This window comes from Zalophus californianus, chromosome 5, assembly GCF_009762305.2.
Source record: "Zalophus californianus isolate mZalCal1 chromosome 5, mZalCal1.pri.v2, whole genome shotgun sequence".
NCBI lineage: Eukaryota > Metazoa > Chordata > Mammalia > Carnivora > Otariidae > Zalophus > Zalophus californianus.
Window position 1 is genome coordinate 8,359,304 of NC_045599.1, and position 21,856 is coordinate 8,381,159.

General features: G+C 49.7%; 3 protein-coding genes across 3 annotated transcripts; 2 read left to right on the forward strand and 1 right to left on the reverse strand.

Moving 5' to 3' along the window:
- LOC113912192 (olfactory receptor 2AK2-like) lies at window positions 1-8,175 on the reverse strand. Its single transcript, XM_035727707.1, has 2 exons — window positions 8,153-8,175; window positions 1-919 (listed from the first exon to the last, which is right to left on the reverse strand). Exons 1-2 carry the CDS (start codon window positions 8,173-8,175, stop codon window positions 1-3), a joined length of 942 nt encoding a protein of 313 aa, XP_035583600.1.
- A 4,425-nt stretch (window positions 8,176-12,600) lies between these two features.
- Window positions 12,601-13,605, forward strand: LOC113912231 (melanoma-associated antigen 8-like). Its single transcript, XM_027575132.2, has one exon. It carries the CDS (start codon window positions 12,601-12,603, stop codon window positions 13,603-13,605), a length of 1,005 nt encoding a protein of 334 aa, XP_027430933.2.
- A 1,488-nt stretch (window positions 13,606-15,093) lies between these two features.
- LOC113933932 (melanoma-associated antigen 9-like) lies at window positions 15,094-20,896 on the forward strand. Its single transcript, XM_035727744.1, has 3 exons — window positions 15,094-15,195; window positions 19,137-19,211; window positions 19,392-20,896. Exon 3 carries the CDS (start codon window positions 19,413-19,415, stop codon window positions 20,403-20,405), a length of 993 nt encoding a protein of 330 aa, XP_035583637.1. The 5' UTR covers window positions 15,094-15,195; window positions 19,137-19,211; window positions 19,392-19,412; the 3' UTR covers window positions 20,406-20,896.
- The last annotated feature ends 960 nt before the right edge of the window (window positions 20,897-21,856 follow it).

Genomic DNA, 21,856 nt, shown 5'->3' on the forward strand with positions numbered 1-21,856 from the left:
TTATACCAACAGTCTTCTCATGGTCCCAATAACCTCTTTATTCCTCAGGCTGTAGATAAATGGGTTCAGAAGAGGTGTGATGATGGTGTAAAACACTGCCACTGCCTTGCCCTGTTCTGGGGAATGCAAGGAGTGTGGTCTGGTGTAGGTGGAGAGAGCAGTCACATAGAACAGGCTTGCCACAGTCAGGTGAGAGAAACAAGTGGAAACAGCCTTTGTCTGTCCTTTACCTGAGCTCACCTGAAACACCACAGTAAGTACACAGGCATAGGATGCTAGAATGGCCAAGAAAGGCAGCAGCAGAATAATAAGCCCACTCAGGAGGACTGTATACTCATACTGGGAAGTTTCCTGACAAACCAGTTGTAATAGAGATGGAAGTTCACAGAAAAAGTGGTTGATGAGCCGTGATCTACAAAATGGAAGATGAAACACATACAATGTGTGTACTAGAGCATTGATAGATCCACTGGTCCATGCACATGTGACCATGATCCAACAGATCTTCTTGCTCATGAGCACAGGATAATGCAAAGGGTGACAGATGGCTACATATCGATCATAGGACATGAAACCAAGGAGAAGGGCTTCAGTCCCACCAAGGACTATGAGCACAAATGTTTGACTCTCACAGCCTAAAAATGTAATGGTCTTACTATTTGACAGAAAGTTAGTGGCCAGCTTGGGCACTGTGGTGGTGATGTTCATTATATCCATGAAGGAGAGCTGACTGAGTAGAAAATACATTGGAGTGTGGAGTCTGGTGTCCAATTGAATGAGAAGGATCAGTATGATATTCCCCATCAGAGCCACTGCAAAGAGGATCACAAGGGCAACAAAGAGGAAAGTGTCCATTTGGCCATATTGGAAAAGACCAGAAAGTATAAAATCTGTTTTGATCCTGTCTTCATAGTTTAATCTGAAATATCAGAGCAGATTGTATCTAAAGATTCCATGTAAAGACAATGACTGCACTTCAAGAGAAAAGAAAATGATTATTGTTAAATGCCTTGAATTGCCTCCACACCATTGCCCTAGCCAAGTAAAATATACAGACTGGACACTGCTTTCATTTTCTTTGCAAAATGATTGGAAAACAATGTATCTTATTCCAGTAACTTTCAGAGAATAAACCCTGGATGATGATAACTTAACCTATCTCTTTACACACAAGACAACTTGTAGAGAATGTATGCATATTCAATTTCCCTTGGCTCTATTGATTATCAGAGGTATTACTCACACTCAATTACCCAGTGAATTTATGACAGTATTAAAAGCACTCTGAATTTCTGTCCAGTTTGAAAAATACATGTTTTATCCTCTTTTTCTCCTTTAAATACAGAATTCTTAGGCCTTTTTAAGCACATACAAAGTTATCTAATCATTTTCCCTCACCTCTAACTCTAAAGGGTAATACTCTGGTAAGTATTAAAAACACTGAATGGGACACCTAGGTGGCTCAGTCAGTTAAGCAGCTGTCTTCGGCTCAGGTCATGATCCCAGGGTCCAGGGATGGAGTCCGCATCAGGCTCCTTGCTCAGTGGGGAGCCTGCTTCTCCCTCTGTTTGCTGCTCCCCCTGCTTGTGCTCTCTGTCTCTCTCTCTGACAAATAGATAAATAAAATCTTTTAAAAAATAAAAATAAAAACATTGAATGCTGTAAAAATATTTTCATAACGTTCAGGAAATTAATTTTAGGCTATGCCACATTACTGTATTATAAATAAAAAAAATTCACTTTATGGATGAGGAAAAAGTACAAACTTCATGTTAAGATGAGAAGACCTAAAAGATATCATGCATCTTTCCACCAAGAAAGAAATTCTCTAACACCCAGACACCTCCTCCAACTTCCAAAAGCATTTCCAGTTGTAGATAAAATTCTAAATGTCAGTTCAGTTCACATTAATATAAAATAAATATATTGAGGACTGAGAACTTTTATGATATGTTCATCAATATAATTTAAAAATTACAATTCCCAACCTTAAAACAATTGTAATTATCATGTAGCTCTGGTGCACTAAGTACTGTCTTGGAATTTCAAGTTGAAGTAAAAATATTAAAATGATATCATCTTAAAGTTTGTTTTAAAACCAAACTGGAAACGTGGCAAGAGAAAGGAAGCAATATTAAAGTTCATATTTACCATGCTGGATTTCAGAACAAATTATATGTTATTAGGTCCATAAAGGTTGAAAGTCAAAAATTCCTACCTAAAAATCTTTATCAAATAAGCAATTACATATAGTTATTTTCATCATAATAAAAGCTCATGATTTTTATCATAGTCCACACATATTTTTTAATTGTTTGTTTCCATATTTCCCTTGAATTTTGAATTCTGCATTTATTAAAAATCTTTAATGTAAAATTTATTTAAGTAAAGTTATTAGGTAAATGATATCAGGAGATAGAAACTAAAGAAATGAATAGAAATGGAAGCCACACATATAGAAAATGTGTTAGCACCTCCATATTTTCAGTCAGTAATAAGGTAAATATAAAAATGGAATTATTAATAATAATCAGGACTTGCATGGAACTATACAATTTATAAAATATTTTACTTTAATGAAGGGGGGGTATCCAAGGGGGACATGAACCATGAGAGATTATGGACTCCGAGAAACAAACTGAGGGTTTTAGGGGGGAAGGGGGTGGGAGTATGGTTTAGCCTGGTGATGGGTATTAAGGAGGGCATGTATTGCACTGAGTACTGGGTGTTTTATGAAAACAATGGATCTTGGATCACTACATCAAAAACTAATGATGTACTGTATGATGACTAACATAACAATAAAATTTAAAAACAAAACAAAACAAAAAAACTAAAAAGAACTGCATAAAATTCTCAACATGTTTTTTTTTTTTTACTTCCTGAAATACTTTACCTGTTTTAAATATTTTCATTATTTCAAAAATATTGTTGGATATAAATTTGTGCTTAATATAATGCAAAATGTTATGGTTTAGAGAAGAGAGAAACAAAAATGTTCACTAGCCCCATCAAGGATACAAGGATGTTCCAGGGTCATGCTCTCATACACAGAAGTACACACTGCTACCAGACTCTGGCCCTATCTCACTGTGACAAGGTGGTCTTCATCCCCTTTGTCTTTTAAACCTGGGATGACTCATATGTGATATAAGACCAAATAAATCTCAAATACTTAACTCTATATTCTTTTCACATAAATCACTTATGCAATATGATGATAATATAACCACCTAAGAAATAGTCCCAATTGAGAAAATGCATGTCAGATACATAATAGAATTCACACTACATAATCATCAAAGTGAAATGTATTTCTTTAAATAGAAATTGCATATTTTCCTTTTCAATATAAGTTGTAGGAAACTCATCAAAACACTCTAATTTCTTTTTTTTATTCTTAATTTAATTTTATTATGTTAGTCACCATACATTACATCATTAGTTTTTGATGTAGTGTTCCATGATTCATTGTTTTTGTATAACACCCAGTGCTCCATGCAGTACGTGCCCTCTTTAATACCCATCTCTGGGCTAACCCATCCCTCCAACCCCTTCCCTCTAAAACCCTGTTTGTTTCTCAGACTCCATATTCTCTCACGGTTCATCTCTCCCACCAATTCTCCCCCCTTCATCTTTCCCTTCCTTCTCCTAATGTCCTCCATTCTATTCCTTATGTTCCACAAATAAGTGAAACTATATGATAATTGAATTTCTCTGCTTGACTTATTTCACTTAGTGTAATCTCCTCCAGTCCCATCCATGTTGATGTGAAAGTTGGGTATTCATCCTTTCTGATGGCTGAGTAAAATTCTACTGTATAAATGGACCATATCTTCTTTATCCATTTGTCTGTTGAAGGACATCTTGACTCCTTCCACAGGTTGGCTATTGAGGACATTCCTGCTACGAACATTGGGGTGCATATGGCCCTTCTTTTCACTACATCTGTGTCTTTGGGGTAAATACCCAGGAGTGCAATTGCTGGGTCATAGGGTAGCTCTATTTTTTAATTTTTTGAGAACCTCCACACTGTTTTCCAAAGTGGCTGTACCAACCTGCATTCCCACCAACAGTGTAAGAGGGTTCCCCTTTCTCCACAACCTCTCCAACATTTGTTGTTTCTTTCCCTGTCCATTTTTGCCATTCTCACTGGTATAAGGTGGTATCTCAATGTGGTTTTGATTTGAATTTCCCTGATGGCTAATGATGATGAACATTTTTTCATGTGTCTGTTAGCCATTTGTATGTCTTCTTTGGAGAAGTGTCTGTTCTTATCTTCTGCCCACTTTTTGACTTGATTATTTGTTTGGGTGTTGAGTTTGAGAAGTTCTTTATAGATCTTGGATACCAGCCCTTTATCTATAGTGTCATTTGCAAATTTCTTTTAACTTACCTCAGAGGACTCAGCAGATTAAACACCTATCTGATAGCTGAGTGATTGTTACTGTGAAGATTCTTTCCCTCCACCAAGACATGTCTCTGAAACTAAAGAAGATATTTCCTACTATATACAGCAAATTTTTCCAACCACATATCCAGCCCAATGCAATCACATCACTGTTCATGGCTGACTTCCTCCCAGCTGGAGGGTAGACTCCCAACCTTACTTAACAAATGCCTGTTTTTCTACCACATGAGACACAGTTTGAATCCACACATTTGGGTGTCTGAGCCCAAAAACCGTACCAAGAGAAAGTCAGGAGATCACTTTAGATACAGATGGCCCTTTAAATTCACACAAATAATAACAATATAGACATGGAACAGTATCTGGTTTCCTTTGATCAAGTCCTAGGAAGGGAATAAGAGCAGATGTGTCATGAGAACAGATTAGATAAATCAGTATATCTGATGACATTCTTTCAGGCATACTAACACCTTGCTGACACATCTGTCCCTTGAATCTTGGACAAAACATCAAGACGGTGGGCTAGAATGTGCCAGCCCTCATTTCCCACAGACACTCCATAAAGAACAACATATGGACAAACATAGTTTTGTCAGAACTCCAGAAACCAGCTAAAAAGTGCAAAAGCCAAGTGAATCCTTAACCAAGAAAAAGCCCTTACTCAAAATGTTGGGAAATTTTGTGGAATTGTGCCTCCCCTTGCCATACCCCCAGCTGGAGCCATGTGGTTTAGTCAGGAGGACACTTCTTAATTCTCAGTTCCATCGTTTAGACAAAAGAAGTACGTACTTGCTTATAACGTGCTGACTTGTGGAGGGCTCTCCATATGATTTCTGTCTGTCCCTGGCTCCGAACAGTGATGGGGAAAGTGGCATAGTTGGGAGGCCTCTGATGGCAGGGACAGTTGCAGTGGATCATTAAAGCAACAGTGAGCTACAATTTGTGGGGGAAGCAAGACATTAACAAGAGACATTTAATACAAATCCAAGGCTTCTAAAAAAAATGCAAGGATGAGACTCTAAGGAAATTTAAAAGTGCCTTGTATGTGGGGAACTTGACCAAACACACAGAAGTCCACCTTTACTTCTTTTATAAGATTTGAAAGACCAAACCTGAAAATTATTATAAATACATATTAATGGGCCCACACATACAAAAATCTCATCTATGATATCAGTAATGTAACGTGTTGTAGAAATTGTTTTTTTGTAATCCACATGTGTTGTGGACTGAATTGGGTCCCCTCTTAATTCAAATGTTGAAATCTTAACCTCCATTATTTTATAGTGTCTGTATTTGGAAATAATACTTCCAATAGGCAATTAAGTCAACATGGATCATATGGGTCACCTTCCTCCAATATATGTGATTTCATATAAGTGGAGTTTAAGATACAGACACTTGTAGAGTTACAGCCATGCAAAGACAGACAGAGAAGATGGATGTCTACAAGCCAAGGAAAGGGTTCCCAACAAAATTCAACTCTGCCAACCCCTTGACATCCATCTTGTAGCCTTCAGAAAAGTGAGAAAATTAACTATTATTAATTACAACCCAGGTTGTGATACTTTGATATGGCAGCCCCAGCAAACAAATACACTATGGTAACGACAAATAAAGTATCAATAAACTACAGACAAAAGGAAATAGAAGGTAAATAAAAGCATCCCACTATTAAAAAATCAATAAAATGAAAATGAAGGCATTAAAAAAGGTAACGAGGGACAGCAATAGCTATAACAAGAAAACACTTAACAAAAAGGCATTGAGTTATTTTCCTACCAGTAATCATATTAAATGTCCCATTCAAAAGATAAAGATTGACAGAATGGAATGGATTTAAAAAGAGAAAATAACTATGCTGCCTACAGGATACTCTCCTTAGTTCAAAGGACAGAGATTGATAGATTGTTAATGAAACGAAAAGAAAAAAAAAGACTGTGCTGAAGTAGTAACTGATTGATTTATACTAATTTATATTTATACTAATTTCACACAAAAATAAAACTGTAAGAAAGGAAAAGCACACATAACAATAATAATGACACTTCACAATTATAAATATATGTATACCAAAACCCAGAGATATTAAATATATATAGAAATTTTGGCATAATTTCTAAGGGAACATGGAACATTTTCCAAGATAGAGCTTATATAAGACCAATAAACATTTATTAACATTTTAAGAAGGATAAAGTCATACAAACTAGCTTTTCTTATCATAATGAGATAAAATTAAAAATTTAATTTTGCTGAAGCAAATTTAAGATTGCTGAAGCAAATCTGGGAAATCGAGAATATACGTGAAAATTTAATTACATACTCATAAACAACAAACTGGTCAAAGAATTAAACACAAGGGAAATTATAAATTATCCTGACAAAAATGAAAATAACACAATGTACCAAAATTTATTAGATATAGGAAAGATAATGTTAAGAGGGAATTTAGAGTTGTAAAAGCTCACTTTTAAAAAGACTGCCAACTTAAGGCTCTATGGAGATGGCAGAGTGGGAGGATCCTGAACTCACTTAGTCCCAGAGACACACAAGATAACAAACACATCCATGCAACTACCTCTGAAAACAACCCAAAGATTGTCAGAACAAACTCTCTAGTTACTCATAGAGAGGAGGCCACATAAAAAATGTCAGGAGAAACGGAGATGCAGTTGGAAACCAAACCCTTCATGAGACTACCCACAAGCAGGAGGTACACTACAATCACGGAGAAGAGAGAATCAGAACCCTCGGCAAGCGCCTCAAGGATGGGTCACCCACATCAGGATCATGGGTTCCTGTAATATATGGCTTTGAAAAACAGTGGGGCTTAACTTTCTGAATTTTTACAATCAGCTGGGAATCACTTGGTATTTTAAAAGTTAGCAGGCTTAACTCTGAAAGATCATGAGGGCAAGAAGAAACTGAGTCCCTGTCCCTAAAGTGCTAGCATAAGAGCATATGAACAGCATTTTGAGCAGCACCTGGGACATAGTAAAGGAGATTTATTTACCACTTCCAGAACACGCTTGGGTGTATGTGTGTGTATGTGTGTGGGTGGATCTATAGCAGACTTCTCCAAGAACAAAAGAGCTGACCAGTGCCATTTCCTCCCAGACCCCAAGCCAATATAGCAGCACATGTGCAGGAACAAGTGTAAACACTCTTCATCTATCTAGGTAGCACCATGAACTCCACCCCCACATTCTCCTGCAGATCCACACTACCCAATCCCTCCCATTACACAGGTGTCCATCCAAAGCATCTCCTACCACAAAACATGCTGCAAACAGCCCCAACAGTGAGATGCGACACTCCAAACTGACTCTTGCCCTGGGGAGAGGGACAGATACACATGCACACAGGTGGGTCCACAGTGCCAGCAGGCAAATATTGTCTAGTAGCACAGAAAATGTGGACTGCCAATCGGTGCAAGGGCAGCCCTAGCAGGTATGACTGCTATTACTGCCCACTTTGGGAGCCTCAAGGCACACGGCAAGGATATCATCCTTCAAGTAGCCCCTGCACATGAGCTTAGGGCAGGCATTTTGCTGACTGCTGACACCTTCCAACTTCTAGCACATGGTGGAGCAGGCTGGTCCCTTCACAGCACAGGGTCAAAAACCTTCTTGGTGTAACAAGCACAGTGGTCAAATGCAGCCAAACGGACTGAAGGAAACTATAGTCAGTCATGATAGTAAAGTGCACACAATCCACATAGAGACCTCCTTAGAGTACCTGGTTCTGGTGAACAGGGGCATTGTGCTGCTGGACACCACAGGACCTCTTCTTCAAAAAGCCATGACTGTTAAGGTCAAGAAATGTAGCTTATTTTCCAAATACATAGGAAACAAGCACAGAGGGTTACACATAATAATGAGGTGGAGGAATATGTCCCAAAAGAACAGGGACAAAACTGCATCAAATTGCTAAATGAACAGAAATAATCAATATGACTGTTATAAGATCAAAGTAATGGCTATAAGATATTCATGGGATTTGAGAAAAGACTATAGGCTCTCAGTGAGACAAAGACAGAACATATTGAAAAGAGACCCAGTCTTAGATAAAGAACTCAGTAACTGAAATAAAATACAGTAGGGCGCCTGGGTGGCTCAGATGGTTGAGCGTCTGCCTTCGGCTCAGGTCATGATCCCAGGGTCCTGGGATCGAGTCCCACATCAGGCTCCCTGCTCAGTGGGGAGCCTGCTTCTCCCTCTGCCTCTCTCTCTCTCTCTCTCTCTGACTCTCATGAATAAATAAATAAAACATTTAAAAAAAATAAAACATTTTGAAATAAAATACAGTAGAGGGAAGCAATAGCATATACGATGAGGCAGAGGAATGGATCAGGGAGCTAAAGAAGGATTAATGGAAAACAACAAAGATGAACAGCAGAAAAGAAAGAAAATAAGAATAATAAAGTATGTGACAAGGTGAAGGGAACTCAGCATATCATCAAGATTAATAACATTCACTTTATAAAGAATCCTGAAGGAGAGAGAGAAAGAGGGGCAGAAAATTTATTTGAAGAAATAATAGCTGAAAATTTCATTAATTTGGGGAAGGAAAGAGGTATCCAGCTCCAGGAGGCACAAAGAAACCCTTCCCCCAAAAAATCAACGCAAGGAAGTGCAAACAAAGACACCTCATGGCAAAAAGTAGTGATAAAGAGAGAATTATTTAAAAAAGCACTAGAAAAGAAGAGTTACATATAAGGGAAATGACATAAAACTATCAGTAAATTTCTTAGAAACTTTGCAGGCCAGAGAGGTGTGGCATGTTACATTAAAAGTGCTGAAAGAAACAAGAAAACTTAAAAAAATATATTTATGCACACAATATAGGAGCACTGAAATACATAAAGCAACTCTTAAGAGCCATAAAGGAAGGTAATCACAGTAATACAATAGAGGACTTCCAAGACCTCACTCACATCAATGGATAGATTATCTATCTAGCCAGAAAATCAACAAGGAAACAATGACTTTGAATAACACGATATACCAGATGGACCTACTGGATATATTCAGAACATTTCATTTAAAAAATATTGGAATACACAGTCTTTTCCAGTACATGAAGCATTCCCCAAAATGGATCCTATGTTAGGCCACAAAAAAGTCTCAAATTCAAAACGATTGAAATTGTATCATGCATTTTTCTCACCACAATAGTATGAAACTAGGAAGTAATTGCAAGAAAAAAAGATGGAAAGAACACAAATACATGGAGGCTAAATAACATTCTACCAAATATTGAATAGATGAAACAAGAAATAAAAAAGGAAATCAAAAAATATATGGAGAAAAATGAAAATAAACTACAATGATCCAAAATCTTTGGAATGCAGCAAAACTATTCTAAGAGGAGACATTATAACTGTACAGGAATACATCACAGAGCAAGACAAATATCAAATAAAAAACATAACATTACACTTAAAGGAACCAGGAAAACAAAAACGAAAACCAAGCCAGTAGAAAGAAAAAAATAAAGATTAATCAAAAACAAATGAAATTTAAACTAAAAAGAAACAAAATCCAAGAAGACCAAATTAATGGTCTGTTTTTGGGAGCTGTTTTTGTTTGTTTGTTTGTTTGTTTTAATTTTTATTGTTATGTTAATCATCATTAGTTTCTAATGCAGTGTTCCATGATTCACTGTTTGGGCATAATACACAGTGCTCCACGCAGAACGTGCCCTCTTTAATACCCATCACCAGGCTAACCCATCCCCCACGGCCCTCCCCTCTAGCACCCTCAGTTTGTTTCTCAGAGTCCATCGTCTCTCATGGTTCCTCTCCCCCTCCGATTTCCCCCCCTTCATTCTTCCCCTCCTGCTATCTTCTTTTTTTTTTTTTTTCTTAACATATAATGTATTATTTGTTTCAGAGGTACAGGTCTGTGATTCATCAGTCTTATACAATTCACAGCGCTCACCATAGCACATACCCTCCCCAATGTCTATCACCCAGCCACCCCCTCCCTCCCACCCCCCACCACTCCAGCAACCCTCAGGCTCCTGGGATGCATGAGCCCACATAGTGCGTGGCCACTTTGGCCTCAGGGCCTCCGAGACCCCATGGTGTTTGGATGGAGCACTGCCTCAAGTATGGGGGTGGGGGGCGATGGCCCATGTGTTGCTGGGTGGAAAGGCGAGGACCAGAAGGAGGACTGCGGGAATGGGGACAGTGAACAGATTCGGTCCCGGGAGGCCCCGGGGCCAGATGGTCACCTAGGGCGTGCCCTGACTTCCCAGCCACGTCTCCTAGAGCCTGGGGTCTGGGTGGAAGGAGCAGGCTTCAGGGCTGCCCAGGCCTACCCCGGTCCTGCCAGGATGGAAGGGGAGGACCAGAGGGAGGACAGACTGGGCCGCAGTACGCTCAGGCCAGGGAGGAGGACCCTTGTGGAGAAGGAGCCCATGCCTCCTATCTGGAGGCCCACATGTGGCTGCTAGAGACTGAGGGCCTGTGGTGAGAAGGAGCGGGCCTGGGGTGTAGCGGGCCTGTGTGTGTTTGAGGGTGGAGGGCGGGGTCGGGGGGAGCGGGTCACAGGTCCGGTTGGGAGTCAGGGTGAGGACCCTGGGGGAGGACTGGCCGTACCCCCTCCACACCATCTCAGCAAAGAAGCAAAGTGCACCGGAGTCTGGCCGGGCCCGATTCAGGGAGGATCGGTCAGCGGGGGCCCAACCTGGCACCCATGCTCACTTGTCTCATGGGCCAGAAGGCGGGAGTCCTCGGGGAGCAAGGTCTTGGTCTCAGGGGCACATGGCTTCTGTCTCACGTTGGGGACCTGGAAGAAGGGCAGGCCCTCCAGGAAGAAAGAAGATTAGCGTCCTGGGGGCCTGAGGGCATCCCCACCCCAGGACAGAGGGGCCGGTCCCTCTTACCGGCCCTTTGGGATCTTGCCGGGGGGCTGAGGGTGGGGGATGGAGACGTGGCCGTGGACGAGGACATGCTGGCTCCTCACCCTCTTCTCGGAGCTCTCAGGGAGGTGAGGACCATGCTGGGAGAGGTCGGGGTCAGGTCAACTGGGGGAGCCCATCTGGGAGACACACAGGAGTCCCTGCTCCTGTCGAGAGTCAATGTGGGGACACCCGAGGGAGGAGTGAGTGACTCCCCACCCACCCCTCAGGACAAGGAAGGGATGGCCCAGAAATCTGTGCAGCCCTTACCTGGCTGCCCTGGGAACCCTGGGTGCGGCCTGTCAGGCTGAGTCCCTCCTCCTCTCCAGATCCTTCCTCTCAGGATGGGGAGGGCCCGAGCCTGAGGGTCTGGACTCAGGTAGCAGAGGAGGCAGGTGCCCTGCCTCTGGGTCTGGCCCTGATGGTGGGGGGGAGATGAGAAATGAGGGGATGCCTCCCACAGCAGGATCCCTAGGGCCCAGGCCTACCCTGCCGCTTCTGCCAGCCCTGGGGAGACGGGCGATCGGTGGGCCAAGTTACTGCTCCTGACTTTTCCTTCTGATGTCTCCCAGAGATGAGGCCTCGGCACCAGGAGGGTGGCCTCAGGTCAACACAGGGAGTTTTCCCAGGCCTTCCGTGGGGTCAAGGTATAGACGGAGAGGTGCGCCATCCCAGCACAGACGGAACCCGAGCTTGGCCATCCCTGGGATTCCGTGATGAGCCGTTAGACCTTTGGCAGGCGTGGGCAGAGGTGGGCCCCCTCGCTTACCTTCTGTGGAGTCTCAGGAATTCGTGGTCTTGCTGTCACCCTGTGGCCTCAGGCTGCGGGGGTGGGGCCCAGGTCCTGCAAGGGCAAATAGCAGTCCCCTGAGAGGCCAAGGAGGGGACCGCCCAGCTTGGACTGATGGCGACCTTACAGAGTCCGCCCCAGCCCTCCTTCCCCACTGAGGGCCGGGGGCCGTGCTGTGTCTGCACCCCGAAGTGACTCCTCCTTTGCTCCTCCAGCAGCTTCAAGAACTCAGAGTTGAGGCCTAGCTCTGAGGCAGGAGCCTCTAAGTTCCCAGAGCAGGGGAGGTGCAGGTGAGTGCGAGTGGTCAAGGTGAGGTACTTGCTCTGAGCATGGAGCCAGGGGCTCGCCCATCCCACCCAGAGGGGACCCCTCAGCACCCAAGTCCGATGCAGTGCACTCTCAGCTCCGGGACTTCAGGCCTCTGCTGCCTGGGCTGGAACCTGAGGATTCATCGCACCTCTTTCTTCAGGTTCAGCGGGACACAAACGCCATGCCCCTGGGTCAGAGGAATGCGCTCTGGAAGCTGGAGGAAGACCCAGGCCCGGCCCAGGGCCTGGTGGAGGCACAGGTGTCGGAGGTTGGGGAGGAAGAGGCCCCCCGCGCCCCCTCCTCCTCCTCCACCTCAGCCTCCTCCCAGTCCACCGCCCCATCTGTCTCCTGCTCTGCCCTGTTTCTGGTCCCCTCGGAGGAGGGGTCTGCTGCTGGGTTCCAGAGTCCCCCCCAAAGCTCTCTGAGTGCCTGCCTCTCCCCCACTGTCCTGGCAGCCAGTGCCTGGAACCAGCCTGACCAGGGCTCTAGCAGCTCCGATGAGGAGGGGTCGAGCACCTGCGAGGAGCCCAAAGAACCCCAGCCGGGGCTCCAAAACATAATCCAGGGGAAGCTGGCCGACCTGGTGGAGTTCCTGCTCCTCAAGTATCACACCAAGGAGCCGACCAGCCAGGCAGAGATGCTGGAGATCGTCAGCAAAGATGACCAGGATGCCTTCCCTGTGATCTTGGGCCAGGCCTCCGAGTGCATGCAGCTGGTTTTTGGCATGGATGTGAAGGAAGTGGACCCCAACGACCACTCCTACATCCTGGTCCCCGTCCTGGGCCTCACCTATGATGGGATGCTGAGCGGTGAGCAGGGAGTGCCCAAGACCGGCCTCCTGGTTTTGGTCCTAGGGGTGATCCTCCAGCATGGCGACCGTGCCCCCGAGGAGGAGGTGTGGGAAACGCTGGGGGTCATGGGGGTGTATGCCGGCCAGGAGCATGACATCTATGGGGAGCCCAGGGAGCTCCTCACCAATGTCTGGGTGCAGGAAGGGTACGTGGAGTACCGGCAGGTGCCCGGCAGTGACCCTGCCCTCTACGAGTTCCTGTGGGGTCCCAGGGCCCACGCCGAAACCGGCAAGTTGCAAATGCTAGAGTATTTGCTCCGGGTCAATCTTGGGCAGTCGGCTTCCTCCCTGGCCCTGTCTGAAGGGGCTGTGAGAGATGAGGAAGAGGGGGCCTGAGCCCCGGGGTTCGCCAGGCCCTTTCCAGGCTTTGCTGGGTTCGGCAGCTTCTCCTGCGGGGTGCTGGGCATGAAGTGAGGCCGCTTGCTGGTTCTTCCCTACGTGTGTGTGTGTGTGTGTGTGTGCGCGCGCGCGCGTGTGTGTGCACAAGTGTGCATGAAGACAGAGCCCTGGGCGTTTGAAGGAGTGCAGGGCCATGGAGGGTTGGGAGAAGAAAGCAGGGCAAGGAGCCTCCTGGGGTGGGGGGGTTGTTCCCTGGGATGACTTCCACATCCAGAGCTTGGTGGCTTTGAGGAAGCTCTCCTGTGGGGTTCCTTGCCATAGAAGGTTTCATCCGCTTCGGCGGCTGATTGTGTGAGTGACATCCACCCCGCAGCATTTGTTCTTACCCAGTTCAAGAGTTAAGAGTTTTATCATGTTCTGGGGGCGCCTGCATCCTCTGTTGGTTAAACATCTGCCATCGGCTCAGGTCATGATCTCAGGATCCTGGGATCGAACTCCACGTTGGGCTCCCTGCTCAGTGGAGACTCTGCTTCTCTCTCTCCCCGGGTGTGCTTTCTCTTTCTCAAATAAATAAATAAATACCTTTAAGAAAAAGTTTTTTTTTTTCATGCCCTGGACACCAGCCTGGACACCTTGCCTACTTCTTTGGGCTCTGGACCGAAATCACAGGGCATTGGTCTAGGGATGGTTTGGAAAGGCATAAGAACAGAAGAAGCAAGGGACGGGGTTCAGAAGCTGGAGAGATAGAAGTTTGTTGGTTCTTGCATCTGATGCCTTCCCGACCATCATTGTGCAAATGCCAAAGGCAAGCACGTGCACACATCTGCTCCTGCATTGGTCTGGTTCTTCCAGAATGGAGGGGAAACCACCTCCCAGCAGAGAGGGAGCCCTGCTCACTGGCTCCTTGAGTCCCTGTCATGGGCTGAGCTCTGCTCTCTGGAAGGCCCTGTGCATGAGCAGTGAGGACACTTGGAGAAGCAGGACACGTCCCAGCCATAGGGGACTGAGTCTAACGGCCGCACTCCTGGCAGGAAGGTGGGGAGTGGTGCCCTGAGACCTACAGAAGAAGTGGAGCCAGGGTGAGGGGGTGTGGCTCCCGGGGCGAGCACTGCGGTGGATTAGCCCCCGGCCCAGCCCATGGAGGGGGGTGTGTGAGGTGACCAAAGGGTCTCCGTGATTGCTTCTGTGCAACTGGTCACCGGCAAGCTGGGTGGCGACACTTGCTGGACTCCAGTGTCTGCCTCCGTGTCAGGGAAGGCGGGGGACAGGGTGCGAGGCTATGTGTGGGGTGCACAGGCTCGGGCTCAACAGGGTGCCGGGGGTGGGGCCCCCCTACCCTCCGGGGCGGGGTCCCTGTGAAGAGCCCGGGGAGGACCGAGGGACCCCCGGCCTGCCCGGTCCCCTCTCCTGCCCCCACGTAGCCCACCCCGGAACCCATCTCCGCCCGACGTGCTGTCAGCCCTAGGGGACCCCTTCCTATGGGGTCCGGATGTGACGAGGGCCGACTTCCGCCTCGGAGGCCTGAGAGACGACAGGACCTCCGTGAGTGGGAGCACGGATCTCGGTCGGGAGAGGCCAGGCGTGCAGGTAGACGCACCCGTGAGGGAGCACAGAGTGGGGGGGACTCCCAGGAGCCAGGTCGCCCATGCCGGCAGCCCCGAGAGACCCCGGCAAGTGATATCGTCGTCCCGCTGAGCCCCTCCCGCCGGGGCCCGGGGCACTGGACACGGGTCCCCAGATGGACGGGCCGGGCCCTCCCTGGGGCGGGTTCCGGGGCAGAGCGAGGACTGTGGGGGCCACTCTTCCCCGCTCAGGTCCAGCGCTCGGACCCTGCCGCGGCCCAGCCCTGAGGGCCCCCCCGGGGAGGGTGGCCACCGGTGGCGTCGTCCGGTGAAATGCGCCTCGGAGGTCTGAGGGAGCTTAGGACCTTGGTCGGAGGGGAAGGATGGCAGGTCGGGAAGCGGCAGGGGCACAGGCAGCCCCAGGGAGTCCGGGTGGGGATGGGGTGGGGATCGATCGGGGGCAGGACCGAGGGAGTCAGGAGCCCAGGACAGAGGGGACCTCACCGAGGTCGGGCCCCAGGGTGAGTCCGGAAAGGCCGCTGGGCGGGATGGGGCCAGGCGGCCAGCGCCGCGGGACCGGTGCATCCGGGTCTCCCGAGAGACCAGGGGCCTTGGCAGAAGGGGCAGGGTCTCCCTCGGGTGGGCAGAGGGGCGGGCTCCGGTCCTGCTGGGCTTCACGCTGAGGATGCAGAGGGAGGACTGAGGGACCCCGCACCCCAGCCCAGAGTCAGTCACAGAAGGTGTGAGGGAGGATGGGAGCAGGTGGTGAATCCGTGCTTCCGCATCCGGGTCTCAGAGACGCTGGGGGCATTGGCAGAAGGAGCAGGGCCTCCCTCAGCTGGGCGGAGGAGAGGGCCCAGCAGTAACCGGAGTCAAGGTAGGAACTCTGAGGAAGGACAGAGGAGGTCTCCCAGAGGTTGGGCCATAGCGTCTGTCTAGGAAGATCTCTGGGGTATGGGGATGCGTCGCGGGTCCGACTTCAGGTTCTGGGTCTCTGAGTCAGGAGGTCTGGTGTAAGGAGCAGGGCCTGTAGTTGGCAGGCGGCGGGCGGGGGCAGGAGGGCCCAGGTTCTGTCAGGAGTCAAGGTGAGAACCAGAGGGAAGAAGAGGAACCTTGGACCCAGTAGGGAATCAGTCCTGGGAGGCCTCTGGGGGAGACAACGGTGACCTGAGGCATGTCCTGACTTCTGCTCTGGGTCCCAGAGACACTGAGCGTTTGTTGTGAGGAGTGGCCCTCAGGAGCAGGGATGAGGGCACCGGCCATCCAGGGAGTCCAGATGGGGAGCAGAGATAGGGCTAAGGGACCCGAAGGACCCATCTCGGGGAAGCCCTGGACTTTGTAGCCTGACGCGACGTCCCACAGTCCTTGCCCGTGGCTCTCAGGGCAGTGAGGGCTTTGGTCGGAGGGAAGGGGCCCGGAGACAGCAGAGACAGGGTCACCAGCGGTGCTGCGGCGCATGCTGGGCTCCCTGAGGGAGGGCTCAGGGAGGGACCTGGACTGCAGAACAGGGACAACGCACTGAAGCCTGCCCCTGCTGGCCGCCCTGGGAGGCCTGTTTGTGCCAAGTGCACAGGCGGTGTGCCAGGACGTCTGCATCCAGGTCTGACAGAGCCTGGGGGCCTGGTTTGAAAAACGGGGGGTCATCACTGATATGAGGAATTCTTAATCTCAGGAAACAAACGGAGGGTTGCTGGAGTGGGAGGGATGGGGTGGCTGGGTGATAGACATTGGGGAGGCTGTGTGCTATGGTGAGAGCTGTGAATTGTGCAAGACTGTGGAATCACAGATCTGTACCTCTGAAAGAAATAATGCAAGATATGTTAAGAAAAAAAATGAAGAAGATAGCAGGAGGGGAAGAATGAAGGGGGGGAAATCGGAGGGGGAGACGAACCATGAGAGACGATGGACTCTGAAAAACAAACTGAGGGTTCTAGAGGGGAGGGGGTTGGGGGATGGGTTAGCCTGGTGATGGGTATTAAAGAGGGCACGTTCTGCATGGAGCACTGGGTGTTATGCACAAACAATGAATCATGGAACACTGCATCAAAAAAAAAAAAAAAAAACCTGGGGTCAGGAGCTAATGGGACTGGATGTGAGGACCCGGCGGGAGGACATGAGTGACCCTGGACCCCAGAACAGATCGGTCCTGGGAGGCCCCTGAGCGGGAGGAGGACGAGTGGCGTGTCCAGACTTCCACATCCAGGTCTCAGAGAGGCTGGGGGCTCGGGTAAGAGGCAAATCCTCAGGTCAGCAGCAGGGAGGACTCAGTTCCTGCTGGAATCCAGGTGAGAACACTCAGAACTGAGGGGACCCCGGGCCCCAGGACAGAGTCATAGATGGGAGGCTCTTGAGCAGCTGTCCGCCTGAGTCGCACCCCCGAATTTGGCCTTGGATCTCAGGGATGTGCGGCGTGGTCAGAGGGGAAAGGACTCGGGACAGCAGAGGGCAGGAGCCCAGGTCTTGATTGATCCAGGAGGGATGCAGGCTGAGAGTTGAGGACCTTAGAGCCTGAAACAGACAATGATTTTGTTGCCCTTGGGCTCCTTCTTTGAAGTCCCCCAAGGTGGGGGAAGCAGCTGAAGTGTTTCCTGACTTCTGTACCCAGGGTCTGAGGGAGGTGAGCCTTGGTCTGAGGAGTGTGGCCTCAGGTCAGCAGAGGGTGGAGTCCCAAGACCCTGAGAGAGGACTGAGCAGACACCCACCCAGACATAGGGGTCCCAAATGAAGTCCTGCCCCAGTGGTCAGTCCTGCGAGGCCAGGCCAGGTGTCAAGAAAAGTAAATGTCCCACTTTCTCCTCTGGGTCTCAGTGGGATGGTGGCCTCGGCCTGCAGGATGCATCCTGTGGTTAGGAGAAGGGATAGTTCCAGGTCCTGCCAAAAGTAAACATGAGCACCTTGAGAACAAAGAGTGGACTCCCGCCCCAGGACAGAGGGGCCAACCCCGATCTCACTCTTGTGAGAGAGAGAGTAATTGTGAATTAGGTGGGATGCAGGGGGAGTGTTTGGATTGCTGCCTCCTCACTCTCCTCTCGGAGCTCTCAGGGAGGTGAGGACCATGCTGGGAGAGGTTGGGGTCAGGTCATCTGAGGAAGCCCGCCTGGGAGACACACAGGAGTCCCTGCTCCTGCCGAGAGTCAATGTGGGGACCCCCGAGGGAGGAGTGAGTGGCTCCCAACCCACCCCTCAGGACAAGGAAGGGATGGCCCAGAAATCTGGCCAGCCCTTACCAGGCAGCCCTGGGAACGCTGGGCAGGGCCTGTCAGGCTGAGCCCTCCTCCTTCCCAGATCCCTGGTCTCAGGGAAGGGAGGGTCTGGGCCTGAGGGTCTGGACTTAGGTCAGCTGTGGAGGCAGGTGCCTTAGCTCTGGCTCCTGCTCTGGCCCTGGCGGGGGGAAGGTGAGAAATGAGGGGATGCCTCCCACAGCAGGATCCTTAGGGCCCAGGCCTACTCTTCCACTTCTGTCAGCCGTGGGGAGATGGGGGATCGGTGGGCCGACTGATTTCTCCAGACTATTCCTTCTGGTGTCTCCCAGAGATGAGGCCTTGGCACCAGGAGCGTAGCCTCAGGTCAACACAGGGAGTTTTCCCAGGCCTTCCGTGGGGTCAAGGTATAGACGGAGAGGTGCGCCATCCCAGCACAGACGGAACCCGAGCTTGGCCATCCCTGGGATTCCGTGACGAGCCCTTAGACCTTTGGCAGGCGTGGGCAGAGGTGGGCCCCCTCGCTTACCTTCTGTGGAGTCTCAGGGCTTCGTGGTCTTGCTGTGACCCTGTGGCCTCAGGCTGTGGGGGTGGGGCCCAGGCCCTGCCAGGGGAAATAGCAGTCCCCTGAGAGGCCAAGGAGGGGACCGCCCAGCTTGGATTGATGGCGACCTCACAGAGTCCGACCCAGCCCTCCTGTGTGCACTGGGCTTCTGCGGCCATGCTCTGTCTGCACCCTGAGGTGCCCCCTCCTTCCCTCCTCCAGGGGCTCCAAGAACTCAGAGTCCAGGCCTCTGTCTGAGGCAGGAGTCTCTAAGGTCAGAGACCAGGGGAGGTGCAGGTGAGTGCCAGTGTTCAAGGTGAGGTACATGCTCTGAGCATGGAGCCAGGGGCTCGCCCATCCCAACCCAGAGGGGACCCCTCAGCACCCAAGTCCGATGCAGCGCACTGTCAGCTGCGGGACTTCAGGCCTCTGCTGCCTGGCCTGCACCCTGAGGACCCGTCCCACATCTTTCTGCAGGTTCAGCCCGACACAAACGCCATGCCCCTGGGTCAGAGGAGTGAGCTCTGGAAGCTGGAGGAAGACCCAGGCCCGGCCCAGGGCCTGGTGGAGGCACACCTGTCCGGGGCTGGGGAGGAGGAGGCCCCACAGGCCCCCTCCTCCTCTTCCTCCTCCTCCTCCTCCCCTTCCTCCTCCTGCTCTGTCCTGTTCCTGATTCCCCTGGGGGAGGGGTCTGCTACTGGGTCCCTGAGTCCTCCCCAGAGCCCTCAGAGTGCCTGCCCCTCCCCCACTGCCCAGGCAGCCAGGGCCTGGAGCCAGCCTGACCAGGGCTCCAGCAGCCTAGATGAGGAGGGGTCGAGCACCTGGGAGGAGCCCGAAGTCACCCAACCCTCTCTCCAGGACAAACTCCACGTGAAAGTGGCTGCCCTGGTGGGGTTCCTGCTCCTCAAATACCGCAACAAGCAGCCAACCCGCCAGGCAGAGATGCTGGAGATCGTCAGCAAAGATTACCAGGACGACTTCCCGGTGATCTTGGGCCAAGCCTCTGAGTACATGCGGCTGGTCTTTGGCATGGACATAAAGGAAGTGGACCCCAGCGACCACTCCTACGTCCTGGTCAACGTCCTGGGTCTCACCTGTGATGGGATGCTGAGCGGTAAGCATGGCATGCCCAAGACCAGCCTCCTGGGGCTGCTACTGGGGGTGATCCTCGTGGAGGATGACTGTGCCCCTGAGGGGGAGGTGTGGGAAGTGCTGGGGGTCATGGGGGTGTATGCTGGCAAAGAGCACATCATCTATGGGGAGCCCAGGGAGCTCCTCACCAAAGTCTGGGTGCAGGAAGGGTACCTGGAGTACCGGCAGGTGCCTGGCAGCGACCCTGCCCGCTACGAGTTCCTGTGGGGTCCCAGGGCCCACGCCGAAACCAGCAAGTTTCAAGTGCTGGAGTATTTGCTCCGGGTCAGACGCGGGCAGCTGGCTTCCTCCCTGGCCCTGTCTGAAGGGGCTGTGAGCGATGAGGAAGAGGGGGCCTGAGTCCCAGTGGCGGCCAGGCCCTTTCCAGGCTTTGGTGGGGTCGGCAGCTTCTCCTGCGGGGTGCTGGGCATGAAGTGAGGCCACATTTTGGTTGTTCCCTGTGTGTGTGTGAAGAGAGAGCCCCGGGAGCTCTAAGTAGGGCCGGGCCAGGGAGGATTGAGGGAAGAAAGCAGGATGAAGAGCCAGCCTCTCTGGGGGCCTGTTCTCTGCGGTGACTCTGACATCCAGAGCTTGGTTTTCTCGAGGAAGCTCTCAAATGTTGTTCCTTGGAGTAGAAGTTTTAACCAGCTTTGGCGGGTACATGTGTGCGTGACTCCATCCCACAGCATTTGTACTTACCCAGTTCAAGAGTTTTAAGAGTTTTGTCATGTTCTGGAAATAAGGTGGGACATCTTCCCTCCTTGTTTGGGTTCTGGAATGAAATCACAGGGCATTGGCATAGGAATTTGTTGGAAAGGTGGAAGAATGGAGCAGTCAAGTGACGGGGTCAGGAAATAGGGAAATAAAAGATGATTCATTTTTGCTTCTTACTCTTTCTTGTCTGTCATTCTGCAAAAGTAACATAGATGTGTGCGCCTTCATTCACTTAGTTCTTCAAGAAAGGAGGAGAAATGACATCTCCCCACGGAGGGAGCCCTGCTCATTGGCTCATTGGCTTCTTGATTCCCAGACATGGGCTGAGCTCTGCTCTCTGGAAGGCCCTGTGTGTGAACAGTGAGGACATTAGGAGAAGCAGGACATGTCCCACCCTTAGGGGACTGTCTAGCAGCTGCACTCGTGGCAGGAAAGTGGGGAGAGGTGCCCTGAGACCTGCAGAAGAAGTGGAAGAAGGGTGAGGGAGTGCAGCTCCCGGGGCAAGCACTGCAGTGGAAGTGCCCCTGGCCTGGGTGGCTCAGGGTGTCGGGTCACCGTGCTTCCTTCTGTGCAGCTGATCACCGTGAACCTGGGGGGTGACAGTGGCCCTCCTTGGAGACAGTGTACCTTAGAGGTGGCAGCAAAGTCTGAAATGGATAATTGCTCTGAGAAATTCCCTCTGGATCATGGACAAACCAGAGAGAAATCTCCTCCTGGGGCAGGAAAAGAAGGTATCCTGCACTCTCATCCCAAGGCAGTTGAACACAGTGCACAGACTAGGTGTTTTATATCCGTCATCTGCAAGTATATCTGGAGGAATACAGTGATATTTCTTTGAAGTGGAGCCCAGAAGACTCTAGACTGGCACTCTTGTCCTAACCATGCAAAGCCAGAACCCACTGCATTTAAAAGTCATTTTAGTTTGATTATCTGGAGTGTAATTTGGACAGCTGTAAGTAAGCAAGGTCTAGGTTTTGGTGGGGGGAGAAATGAATGAAAGGAGTGGTTTGGTGGAAGAGCAGCTGGGAGAGAGGGAAGGAGCTGGTCTTTGACTCACATTCTGGGAGCTCTGTATTGTGTCCAGCTGGGACGATTCC

Bases quoted from the DNA above. Each gene is read 5' to 3' on its own strand.
- LOC113912192 (XM_035727707.1), bottom strand. From the start codon at position 8,175: ATGCCCCTGTTCACCAGAACCAG. The intron at 920-8,152 runs GTACTCTAAGGA...CTGATATTTCAG, and splicing joins CCCCTGTTCACCAGAACCAG to ATTAAACTATGAAGACAGGA.
- LOC113912231 (XM_027575132.2), top strand. From the start codon at position 12,601: ATGCCCCTGGGTCAGAGGAATGCGCTCTGGAAGCTGGAGGAAGACCCA.
- LOC113933932 (XM_035727744.1), top strand. From the start codon at position 19,413: ATGCCCCTGGGTCAGAGGAGTGAGCTCTGGAAGCTGGAGGAAGACCCA.